The following is a 12816-nucleotide window of genomic DNA, read 5'->3' as shown; positions in this document are numbered from 1 at the left end:
CCACCCGCCTCGGCCTCCCAAAGTGCTGGGATTACAGACGTGAGCCACCATGCCCAGCCCATCCAAATCTTAATTAGTGTTTTCCATCCATTTGTCCCTTCCCCCATCTTGCAAGGACCCTAGAGTCAGACTTCCTGGGTTCTAAATCCTAATTCCACCATTTAGTAGCTCTGTGACTGGAACGCTGTATTTAATCTCTTTTTCTGAGAGTCCTTTTCTGTAAAACATGGAAAGTAATTACATATACTTGAGATTTATTAAAATAATTAAATGAGTAATTTCTTTATACATTTTTTTTTCTCTTCTGAATTTATCTTTCATTCTTCTTTGTTTTCTGAGACGGAGTCTTGCTCTGTCACCCGGGCTGGAATGCAGTGGCATGATCTTGGCTCACTGCAACCTCCACCTCCCAGGTTCAAGCAATTCTCCTGTCTCAGCCTCCCGAATAGTTGGGAATATAGGCACGTGCCACCATTCCCGGCAAATTTTTTGTATTTTTAGTAGAGCCAGGATTTTACCATGTTGGCCAGGCTGGTATTGAACCCCTAATCTTGTGATCCATCCTCCTTGGCCTCCCAAAGTGCTAGGATTACAGGTGTGAGCCACTGCACCCGGCCTATGTTTCATTCTTCTTCACTAATTCTTCCTTTAAAAAAATCTAGTCCAACGAAACCACATTGTCTGAAAAACCTTTGTAGTGCAGAGTTAAAATATACTCTGTAGTATATTACTTGGCTTTGCTAAGTTGTGGTTCTAAAGTGTTTGACTCAAAGTTTAAAAATCCGTATTACTAATTGGTAGCTTTTGTGTGGTATATACAACAGAATTTTAAAAGTCTTCCAGGCATGGTGGCTCACACCTATAGTTTCAGCACTTTGGGAGGCTGAGGTGGGAGGATCACCTGAGCCCAGCGGTTAGAGGCTGCACAGAGTGAGACCCTGTCTTATAAAAAATAAAAATAAAGTTTATTTTATTTATTTATTTGTTTTGAGACAGAGTCTCATTCTGTTGTCCAGGCTGGAGTGCAGTGTTGTGATCTCAGCTCACTCCAGCTTCCACCTCCTGGGTTCGAGTGAGTCTCCTGCCTCAGCCTCCGAAGTAGCTGGGATTACAGGCCTGCATCAACACACCCAGCTAGTTTTTGTATTTTCAGTAGAGATGGGGTTTCAGCATGTTGGCCAGGCTGGTCTCGAACTCCTGACCTCAGGTGATCCACACGCCTCACCCTCCCAAAGTTCTGGGATTATAGGCGTGAGCCATTGTGCCCAGTTTAAAATAAATTTTAAAGCCTTCATTAGTCAGCATTTCTTGATTACATATCTTTCTCCTTTAGGTCACAGCAGTTGCACAACAGAATCAAGGAGAGGTCCCCGAACCCCAAGATATGAAAGTGGCTGAGGTTCTCTTTGATGCTGCAGATGCGAATGCCATTGAGGAAGTAAACCTTGCTTATGAGAACGTCAAGGAAGTGGACGGGCTGGATGTTTCCAAAGAGGGCACGGAAGCCTGGGAGGCTGCGATGAAGAGGTACGATGAGAGGATCGACAGAGTAGAGACCCGGATCACTGCTCGCCTTCGAGATCAGCTTGGCACAGCCAAGAATGCCAACGAGATGTTCAGGATTTTCTCCAGGTTTAATGCACTGTTTGTCAGGCCTCACATCCGTGGGGCCATTCGCGAATACCAGACCCAGCTGATCCAGCGTGTGAAAGATGACATCGAGTCTCTTCACGACAAGTTCAAGGTCCAGTACCCACAGAGTCAGGCTTGTAAGATGAGTCACGTTCGCGACTTGCCCCCCGTGTCGGGGTCTATCATCTGGGCTAAACAGATCGACAGGCAGCTGACAGCCTACATGAAGCGGGTGGAAGACGTCCTTGGCAAGGGCTGGGAAAATCACGTGGAGGGGCAGAAGCTGAAGCAGGATGGAGACAGCTTCCGTATGAAGCTCAACACGCAGGAGATCTTTGATGACTGGGCGAGGAAGGTGCAGCAGCGCAACCTCGGTGTCTCGGGGCGCATTTTCACCATTGAAAGTACTCGGGTCCGGGGCCGAACTGGAAATGTGCTTAAGCTGAAAGTGAACTTTCTTCCTGAGATTATCACACTATCCAAAGAAGTCCGGAACCTCAAGTGGCTTGGTTTCCGCGTCCCGCTGGCGATTGTGAACAAAGCCCATCAAGCAAACCAGCTTTACCCGTTTGCCATCTCACTGATCGAGAGCGTTCGTACCTATGAACGGACCTGCGAGAAGGTGGAGGAGCGGAACACCATTTCACTTTTAGTGGCTGGCTTGAAAAAGGAAGTGCAGGCCCTGATCGCAGAAGGCATTGCGTTGGTGTGGGAATCCTACAAACTTGACCCGTATGTACAGCGCTTAGCAGAGACTGTCTTCAACTTCCAAGAAAAGGTATGCTCTTGTGTAATCCTCAGGTGTCCTGGTAACGGGTGAAGCACAGCAATAGTGAACTCAGCTAAAACGCTCGGTCTCCCGAAGAAGGCATGCGTGGTTGATGCAGCATACAGCCATGTGAGCTGCAAGGGAGGACGACCCTTTGTACACTCACCAGGCTGTTAGATGGTGCTGGGGCTTCAGGGAGGCCATTAAGTACCAACTTGAGTTTAGAAACAAGTGGAGAGCTAAAGGACACAGGAGTCTTGACAGAGAACAGAATGCAGTTTTATTGCTGATACAACTGAACGCAGAGCAGGCTCTAAGTCTGCAGCCATGGAGGCCTGCTAATGACCTACCCAGAGCCTGAGGCTGCCAGCAGACCAGATGCATATGACAGCGAGGCTGGCTCACCAGTCACAGGAGGAGATGAACGTAGCATGTTTATTTCCTTCTCCCAGATTTACCCATCAGAGGCCACCCCTCCCGTGAGTGGGAGTAAGGGAAGAGAAGCTGGGGAGGCTCCATGCATTTTCCTTCCCTCTGCAAGGACATGCGAGTGGGGATTAGTGTTCTCACCCCAGCAGCTAGGATTAGCTACTTATGGAAGAACTGCCTGGAGCATTTGTCAATGTATAATACCCGAGGAGAACGTTGTGTGAGAATAAAGGAATAGAGTGTGAGTGGGTGTTTTAAATATTAAATATTTCTTCCTTCAGGTGGATGATCTGCTGATCATTGAAGAAAAAATAGACCTAGAGGTCCGTTCCTTGGAAACTTGTATGTATGACCATAAGACATTCTCAGAGATCTTGAACAGAGTCCAGAAAGCAGTGGATGACTTAAATCTGCACTCCTATTCCAATTTGCCCATCTGGGTCAACAAGCTTGACATGGAGGTAAGGGTTAGAATTTGCTTGCATGTTCCTCCTTTTTCTTCTGCTTACCCTCCAGTAAGTTTATTAGTTTGTCACTAAAAAGTATTTTTCCCTGGAAATTATCTGTGATAGTTCACTTCCCCTCCAAAATCTCATTTAACTGATGATAGAACTGAATTGTGGCCAGGCACAGTGGCTCATCACACCTGTAATTCCAGCATTTTGAGAGGCCGAGACAGGCAGATCGCTTGAGCCCAGGAGTTCAAGACCAGTATGGGCAACATAGCAAGACCCTATCTCTACTATAAATACAAAAACTAGCCAGGTGTGGTGACGAGCACCTGTAGTCCCAGCTACTCAGGAAGCTGAGGTGGGAGGTCACTTGAGCCCAGGAGGCGGAGGTTGCAATGAGCCGAGATTGCACCGCTGCACTCCAGCCTGTGTGACAGAGTGAGACCCTGTCACACACACAAAAAAGGAACCGAATTATGATACTGCATGTCAGTACTCACATCAAGTTTAAGTTGGAAGCAGGGAGATAAGAGGGAGGAGAAAGTGCTTCCTTTATTTGCTGGATATTTGATAACTTCCTATTTGCCCTTCCTTGCTTTTCTTATGATTCGTGTTACCTTTTCTAGCCCTCCAGGTGACCTCCTCTGATGACCCTGCCCCTCCCCAACACCCAGTTTAGAAATCCCAGCCACATTCTGCCCCTACCCATATATCCCTGTAGATGAGTGGGGACAGGTAGAAGGTGTGGTATGTGTGCGTAAAGCACGCTTACCAATCCATTCCTTTTCTCATTGGTGGACTTCAGAGAGCACGCCAGAGGAGAGTGTTGGGGATGAGGATATTTTATAGCAGAGGTTACAGGTTGTGAAGGATTGGTGATTCGGTATCCAAAGATGGAGAACACAGCCTAACAAGTGATCTGCGGCTGGGAGAAAGTGAGATTCTGAGAAGAGAGAGATGAAGGCTTATAGTTAGGAACTGTGTATCTCTGATGTGAAACACCTACCACTTTCTAATTAACTTGCTTTGTGAGCTGACTTTTAGAAGAAACACTATTCTCTGATATAACGTTGTCTGTAGATTGAAAGAATATTGGGCGTCCGTCTGCAAGCTGGCCTAAGAGCTTGGACCCAGGTTCTTCTTGGGCAAGCTGAAGATAAAGCAGAAGTTGACATGGACACGGATGCTCCACAAGTTAGTCACAAGCCTGGTGGAGAACCAAAGATCAAAGTGAGTACTTCTGTGGCATTCTATTTGCTAATAAGTACAATAACAAAACTCTCCCGTTAAAAAGCACCTATGAAAAGGTCACTTAGTGTGGACACGTGGCACATGCCACCTTAACCAGGTGATGAAGGTCAGCCTCACCCGTGGCGATGTGCAGATGTCATGTGCCCTCTGATGTGATGTGATGGGAAGGGAAGGGCAGGTCACCTCTGCGCTCTTTTTCCAAAATCCCTCACTCTCATGCGAGATGTTAACATTAGAGAAAGCTGGTGGAGGATATGTGGAAACTCCTTGTACTTCCCTTGTAACTCTCCTATAAGTCTAAAATAATTATTTTAAGTCCTAAAAAATGAAAAATTAAATTTTAGAAAAAAAAACTACACTGTGGAAAAAAATTTGTTACCAAACATTCATGCAGTAAATTATTTCAAGAACTGCAGGTAATGCCCTAGGTGGGCAGTGGACGCTGTCATCTCGACTTGCGTAGGTACGTGCTGTGGAGTTGACACAGTGACAGAAGAAAATGTTCAGACCATGACATTGAAACGTACTCTACTGTTTTAACAAAGGTCTCAGTCCACATCCCTGGGAAGAAGGTGGCACACGGTGGCCACCACACAGAGTAGTAGTCTGTGCCTCCCGAGCCATCTCTTTCCCATTGGTGTGGAACTTAGCGAGCTTTCTACACAACTGAATACTTCTGTCAACTAGCACTGTGTAAGGAGGCCCTATCTGCTGCTGTTGGTGGTGGTTACAAAGGAATCCCTCTTACAGCAAGTGTTTGTAGTGTTTGCGTTATATGCACCAATAAAAAGGCCTCACAAAACAGGAACAACTGATCTGGGAGAAACAGTTGGCTTTGATTCCCTACCTACACTTTACCTTTTTATTTTTTTCCCTTACACTTGAAAAATGTTTTCATTTTTAAATATTTCTATTTTTACCTTTGACTATTACTATTATTGGATATTCATCCCCAGAGCATACTTTTTAGAATACCAAGTCCCAGAGAAGCAAATGAGTGTTTCTGAATTGATACAATTACAGTCATGCACTGCATAATGACATTTCAGTCAACGACAGACCACATATACAATGGTGGTCCTGAAGATTACGATACCATATTTTTACTGTTCCTTTTCTTTTTTTTTTTTTTTGAGACAGAGTCTTGCTCTATCCCCCAGGCTGGAGTGCAGTGGCCAGAGCTCAGCTCACTGCAAGCTCCGCCTCCCAGGTTTACACCATTCTCCTGCCTCAGCCTGCCGTTACTGTCCCTTTTCTATGTTGAAATGTGTTTAGATACACAGATACTTACCATTGTGTTCCAGTTGCCTGCAGTATTCGGTACAGTAACGTGCTGTGCAGATTTGCAGCCCAGGAGCAATTGGCCATGCCACGTAGCCTAGGTGGGCAGTCGACTCTGTCATCTCGACTTGTGTAGGTACATGCTGTGGAGTTTGCACAGTGACAGAATCGCCTAACTGATTCTCAGAATGTGTCCCTGTTGTTCAGCAACACATGACTGTCTAGTGGAGACTAAGTTGGAATTCTTGTTTAGCTTAAAGCACTGGCAGGGGGCACAGACTTACCTGACCTTGGTCAACCTAAGTCATTGCCCGACAACTGATAACCTGACCTGTATCACTGCTTCAGTGGTGCTAGTTTCTCAGGTCTCAAGGTCGTGATATTGAGACATCGTCATATACTTATGTCTCATCAGATGAAGGTTCATTGAGTACCTGTTATCCTTAGAGGACTTTCATTATCCTTAGAGGACTCACTGGTTTCTTTTCATAAGCAAAAAGTGCCTCTTCTTAAAGAGCACTTTGCAGACGTTTCACTCCTTTTCCAGTAAGTTTGAGTTAGGAGCTTTTACCTTGTAGCAGAGCAGTATTAACATGTAGTTGGTTCACCTGGGAAACAAAGAGGCTGGCTGTGGGGCTGACCGTGTGGATGTGGGTCACACTGAGTGTGGAAGAAGGTATTGTGTAATATGCTGAGGCGGCCACCTCAGTGGAGAAATGGAAAGACTCGGCTGGGCGCGGTGGCTCAAGCCTGTAATCCCAGCACTTTGGGAGGCCGAGACGGGCGGATCACGAGGTCAGGAGATCGAGACCATCCTGGCTAACACAGTGAAACCACGTCTCTACTAAAAAAATGCAAAAAACTAGCCGGGCAAGGTGGCGGGCGCCTGTAGTCCCAGCTACTTGGGAGGCTGAGGCAGGAGAATGGCATAAACCCGGGAGGCAGAGCTTGCAGTGAGCTGAGATCCGGCCACTGCACTCCAGCCTGGGCGACAGAGCGAGACTCCATCTCAACAAAAAAAAAAAAAAAAAAAGAAATGGATAGACTCAATTTTAAGCTAATGTGAAATCAGAGAATGCTGTAATAAATAAATGCCTTAAGAGTATTCAAAATATGCTTCCATATTTCAAAATATAAAATGTAACATGACAGGAGATTTTGCGTTTGACATTGTGTCTGGGAAGGAAGGGCCAGACCTTGGAACCTTTGGAAGCTGCTGTCACAGGTCTTGCAAGGTTAGGCCTAGGCTTTGGTCTAAAAGGAACATTTAAAAAGTTGCCCTGTAAAGTTATTTGGTGTCACTGACCAATTGCATTCCTGCTGAAAAAAAAGCAAGAGGCATCGTTGCCTGGATAATAGAGGATGTGTTTCAGCCCTGAGATGTTCGAGTTGAAGAGCTCAGTTTTCACTGAGCCTTTCTCTATTTTTCCAGTTATCCCCGAAATTTCTATGTATTATGTTTTTGAGGAAGTGAGGTGTGCTCAGTTTTTTAATCTAACAACTAGTTTTGGGGACTTGCCCACATCTCTGGGATTTGAATGGGAATTGTATCCCATTTTACTGTCTTTTAGGTTTACATTTACCACGTTTCTCTTCTCTGCTCCCCTTGCCCACTGGAGACTCCTCTTTGGCTCCTTGAAGTTTGATGCTTAGAGTTGGAAGTGCAGCAGGCAGGTGATCATGCTGCAAGCTCTTTCTGGACCTCTGGCAAAGGGAGTGGTCGGTGAAGGCCATCTCGTTACCTTGGGCTCTGCCAGGCTGGAGTGTTTTCGGTATCTGCTGTCCACAGCTCTCCACTGTAATCCAAATACTTTGCCAGTGCACTAATCTCTTTGGAGATAAAATTCATCGTGTGTTACTAAATGTTAATTTTCTTTTGCAGAAAATACAGTACTGTGTCTTTATTAATTATTAATATTTAAAATATTTCATTCCTTAACTCTCCTTCATTTGCTTTGCCCACAGCCTATTCAGTTCCTTTTTTGGCAGGATTCTACAAAATGTGTCTCACCTGCTACTGAGATTGTTCAGCCTCTGATGTATTTGTATTGATTTGTTTCTGGTGGTAGCTTGTCCTGAAATGTGTGTAGAAAGCAAGTGTTATATGATAAAATTGTTGTGTAGTGCGTGCTGTGTAGAGTTCAGAGGAAACCAGACTCAGTGACTAACGATGCCAGAAAATGCGAGTGACCAGCCATGGTTCAGGCGGCGGTGGTGCTGTTTCTCTTTTGTGGCCTCTTAGACTTCTGTTGCCCTAAAATTCCGTTTTATTGGGAACCCATTTTTCCACCTGGTCTTTCTTGACAGGGTTTTTTTTCTATTTTAAACAGTTTCTAAATAAAATTCTGTATTTCAAGAGTGAAAAAAAAAAACCACACACACACAAATTAGCTGGGCATGGTGGTGCGTGCCTATAGTCCCAGCTTCTTGGGAGGCTGAGGCAGGAGAATGGCTTGAACCCGGAGGCAGAGCTTGCAGTGAGCCGAGATGGTGCCACTGCACTCCAGCCTGGCGACAGAGTGAGACTCCGTCTCAAAACAAAAACAAAAACAAAACAAAAATCAGCTGGGTGTGATGGTGCATGCCTGTGGTCCCAGCTACTTGAGGGGCTGAGGCAGGAGGATTGCTTGAGCCCAGAATGTCAAGTGAGCCATGTCGCCACAACACTCCAGCCTGGGTGACAGAGTGAGACCCTATCTCAAGAAAACAAGGCCAGGCGCGGTGGCTCACACCTGTAATCCCAACACTTTGGGAGGCTAAGGCGGGTGGATCACCTGAGATCAGGAGTTTGAGACCAGCCTGACCAACATGCTGAAACCCATCTCTACTAAAAATGTATAATTAGCAGGGCGTGGTGGCACATGCCCATAATCCCAGCTACTTGGGAGGCTTAGGAGAATCACTTGAACCCCGGAGACGGAGGTTGCAGTGAGCCAAGGTTGCACCATTGCACTGCAGCCTGGGCAATAAGAGTGAAACTCTGTCTTAAAACAAAAAAAATTGTATTGAAATAGATTGCTAAGTAAAAAATGAAACCTTTCTTTCACAGAATGTCGTTCATGAGCTAAGAATAACCAATCAGGTAATCTACTTGAATCCGCCAATTGAAGAGTGCAGATACAAGCTGTATCAGGAAATGTTTGCCTGGAAGATGGTTGTACTGTCTCTACCCAGGATCCAGAGTCAGAGGTACCAGGTAAGCCTTCGGTGACTTGAAGCACACGCCCCTGACCAGGCTTCTCATGGGCTCGTGATAACACTTCTTCATGGTGCTTCTTTAAATAAGCTCTTGATGTTGTTTACAAACTCCAGACATCCCAGGGGAAGTTAGGGAGGCTTTTTGTGCCCTGAACTTTTTTTCCAACTAGTTACTTGGCATTTGTAGCTTGGTCTCAGTAGTCTCTTTGAACTTCTGTCCATGAGCTTCTTTGGGAATCTCAATTCCTGCTTCTCCCTCTCCTCCCCACCCCCCACTTTTTATTAGGGGAATTTTAAAACATACACAAAAGTTGAGGGAATCAAGAGTCCCCCACCACACAGCTTTATCAGTATGTGGCCAATGTTATTTATATTTTCTTCCCTACCTCTCCACCCCCACCAGATTATCTTAAAGCAAATCTCAGATATAATATACTCTTGGTAAATTTTTAGAGCAAAAGGAAAGCTCAAAAGACCATTTAGTCCCCAGTGTCACTTCTAAACAGAACCAGTGGCTTTCAAATAAAAAGATGGCACAACTTCTGCTATTGCAGACTCTTCCAGAATTTAGTGATCTTGTTAAGACATTATCCCTTTTCTTAACTTTGAACATAAACTCAGATCTTTTAGGATTTTTTTTGAGGTAGTTAATTGCCTATGGCTACAATCATGGTAGTGTTTCACCTAATGCTGGGCACTGTCCAGCTAATCAGAACGAAGCTCTGGATATTGGCTTCTGCCCTTCAAGGAGTCCACATACAGTCTTTAGCGTCTTTCTCATCATGCTTCTGTTTTTAACCAGCCTTGTTTCTATTTGCATCATTCTCTTGCTTATCTCCAAATTTAACAAACTAAAGCCAGTAGTCTCCTTGTTCCCTAGAGCCCATCCCCTCACTCTTGTTCAGCTGTTCTTCCCTCTCTTCTGGGTCTTCTTTCAGTACCTAAACAGGACCCCATGTCCCCTGCAATCTTCATAAGGAAGCTCCTTTCTCAGGCACTCATCCAGCCTCCTCCAGCACTGCTCTGTGTGGTCACCCGCGGTCCCACCCTGCTGACTAGTGGGCTTCTCTGTCCTTGCCTGACCTCTTAACTGCAGGATTTGATGGAGGCTGCCTCCTGCGTGATGCACTGGACTCTTCAGAACACCGTGCCTCCTGGTTCTCCTCCCATTTCAGTGGCTAGTCTCCTTTGTTGGTTCCTCTTTTGCCTTCCCCTTAAACTCCCTCTAAATGTTCCATTCCCTCTCCACTCCTATGCACTGTCTTTGTGGTCTCATCTAGTCTTATTGACTTTAAATGCCACCTGCAAGCTGACAGCTCTGTGTTCGTATCTCCAGCTGACCTTTCTCCCGACTCCAGGCTTGTCTGGCCAGCTGCCAGCATGACATCTCCACTTGGCTGTCTGGGAGTGGCGTCACACTGAGCACCTCTTGAGCCCTACCTCCCCAAGTTTGATCTTCCCTCAGTCTTTCACTTCCCATCCTTCAGCTCATTCAGGCCAAAAATTGTGGTATTGTCCTTGACTCCCATTGTGTGTCTCTTGAAAATGAATACTGAGCTGTTTCACTGAACCCACTCCGTACAAGGTACCATTACCTCTCACTTGAATTATTAATGTTCCCTCCTATCTCTTCTCTCTGCCTTTGCCTCCCTAAAATCTGTTTTCAACACAACAGCCAAAGCAAGTCTTAGATTCTAAGTCAATCCTGACACTCTTTTCGGAGCCGTTGAATGACTTCCTATCTCGCTCATCATGAAAACCAAAGCCCCAGCGGCTTGCTGGGCCCCATGTAATGTGCTGCTTATTGTTTCTGTGACTTCAGCTGCTGCTGCTGCTGCTTCCTTCACTGGCTCTGTCCCATCACACTGCAGTCTTGCTGGTCCTCAAACATGCTGGTAGACTCTTGGCCCCACGCCTTCACATTTGTTGATCTCAACTCAAAATCCTTGGCAGCAAATATTCACAACTTACCCCTCCCCTCTTCCTGGTTTCTCGCAACTTTCCCCTTCTCAGCGAGGCCTTTCCTGACCTCACTATTGAAAATGCAGCCTTCCCCGTGCTGCGCCGACACTCCCTCTCCTCCTCACTCTTGCTCCGTAGTTCTCTCTCACCACCTGACATTCTGGCTGTTTTGCTTATTCCCTAATCGCATCTCTCTTCCCATAGAGTGTAAGTAAGCAGGGATTTTTTTGTCTGCTTTTTGTACCTAGAATAGTGTCTAGCACATAACAGGCACTCAGATAGTTAAAATGAGCAAATGGCTTCGCGCACTCTTCAGCTGTTTTTGCATTGCCACATTTCTCTGTTGTCATTAATGTGTCTTGTATTGGTTTGATGAGTTAAATATAAGTAGGCTTTCTGGTTACTTGTGGCCAGGGTAAGTGGGTGTTACCCCTTAAATGCCATTTTGGCCATGAGCTTTTCTTCAGTTCATTGTAATTAAGTAAAAGGTGACACTTAGATTACCACTTTCATATACACTACTTGCATTCATTTCGGCTTTGATTGGCTAGGTGGGTGTACATTACGAATTGACTGAGGAAGAGAAATTCTATCGGAATGCTTTAACACGGATGCCTGATGGCCCTGTTGCCCTGGAAGAGTCGTATTCTGCTGTCATGGGCATTGTAACTGAAGTTGAGCAATATGTCAAGGTAAGAAACTCCTAATTTCATTCAAATATGCATATGGTCTGTTCTAGATGCTTAAGAGTACAAGATATAAAGAACATGGAGCTAAAAGGTCTTGACTGTATGTATGGTTCGCTAGATTCTATTTGCTCTTTCAAAGCAGAGAGTAAATGATAGGATACGTCTTTTGGTGTTTTAACCATGACATTCGAGAATAGTAAGTTTTACTCTTTTTTGATATGAAAATTCTGAGAATCTCGAGTGAGAATTTCTCTAACAGTGGTGAAAGACATGAACCTTCTTAATGGAAAATGTGAACATAAGAGGTGCTAGTATTCTACAAAATGAAAACTCAAACTATTATTTAACTGTGTTCTTCATTTGCAGGTTTGGCTTCAGTATCAGTGTTTATGGGATATGCAAGCTGAAAACATCTATAACAGACTTGGAGAAGATCTGAACAAATGGCAGGCTCTCCTGGTCCAAATAAGGAAGGCCAGAGGAACCTTTGACAATGCAGAAACCAAGAAAGAGTTTGGACCAGTAGTTATAGATTATGGCAAGGTGAGCCCTGCTGTCTGGTTGAAAGGTATCGGGGTAGTGTAAAAGCAGTGTTTCCGTTAGACTGATACTCATTTGAAGGATAAACATGCCAGCAGGAAAGAGCTGATGGTGTGCTGTGTGCTGTTTCACCCTCAGGTACAATCTAAGGTGAACTTGAAATACGACTCTTGGCATAAGGAGGTCCTTAGCAAATTTGGGCAGATGCTAGGATCCAACATGACGGAATTCCATTCCCAGATCTCAAAGGTGAGGACATAGGATTCTGCCTCTGTAACCAGTCTACTGGTAAACCCCGGCTCTGTGATGAAATGCTCCCCTCTCTCTGAACAGTCCCGCCAAGAGTTGGAGCAGCACTCAGTAGACACGGCCAGCACCTCCGATGCAGTGACCTTCATCACCTACGTGCAGTCTTTGAAACGGAAGATCAAGCAGTTTGAGAAGCAAGTTGAGGTGAGCTCTATGAATATTTAAAACTTTTCAGCTGGGCGCCGTGGCTCACGCCTGTAATCCCAGCACTTTGGGAGGCCGAGGCGGGCGAATCACAAGGTCAGGAGATCAAGACCATCCTGGCTAACACGGTAAAACCCCATCTCTACTAAAAATACAAAAA

The 12816-nt window shown here is 45.3% G+C and overlaps 1 protein-coding gene across 1 annotated transcript in view; it reads left to right on the top strand.

The window, feature by feature from the left end:
• The window catches only part of DYNC1H1 (dynein, cytoplasmic 1, heavy chain 1), a 93754-nt gene that overhangs the window by 23369 nt on the left and 57569 nt on the right, over window positions 1-12816 (top strand). Inside the window, 8 exon segments of the mRNA XM_011951450.1 lie at window positions 1334-2410; window positions 3112-3291; window positions 4363-4512; window positions 8864-9010; window positions 11526-11666; window positions 12030-12206; window positions 12342-12452; window positions 12537-12656. Coding sequence (XP_011806840.1) covers window positions 1334-2410; window positions 3112-3291; window positions 4363-4512; window positions 8864-9010; window positions 11526-11666; window positions 12030-12206; window positions 12342-12452; window positions 12537-12656 — 2103 coding nt within the window.

The sequence above is a fragment of the Colobus angolensis genome, unplaced genomic scaffold (assembly GCF_000951035.1).
Source record: "Colobus angolensis palliatus isolate OR3802 unplaced genomic scaffold, Cang.pa_1.0 Scaffold32, whole genome shotgun sequence".
NCBI lineage: Eukaryota > Metazoa > Chordata > Mammalia > Primates > Cercopithecidae > Colobus > Colobus angolensis.
This window is presented reverse-complemented; position numbering and strand designations above follow the sequence as displayed.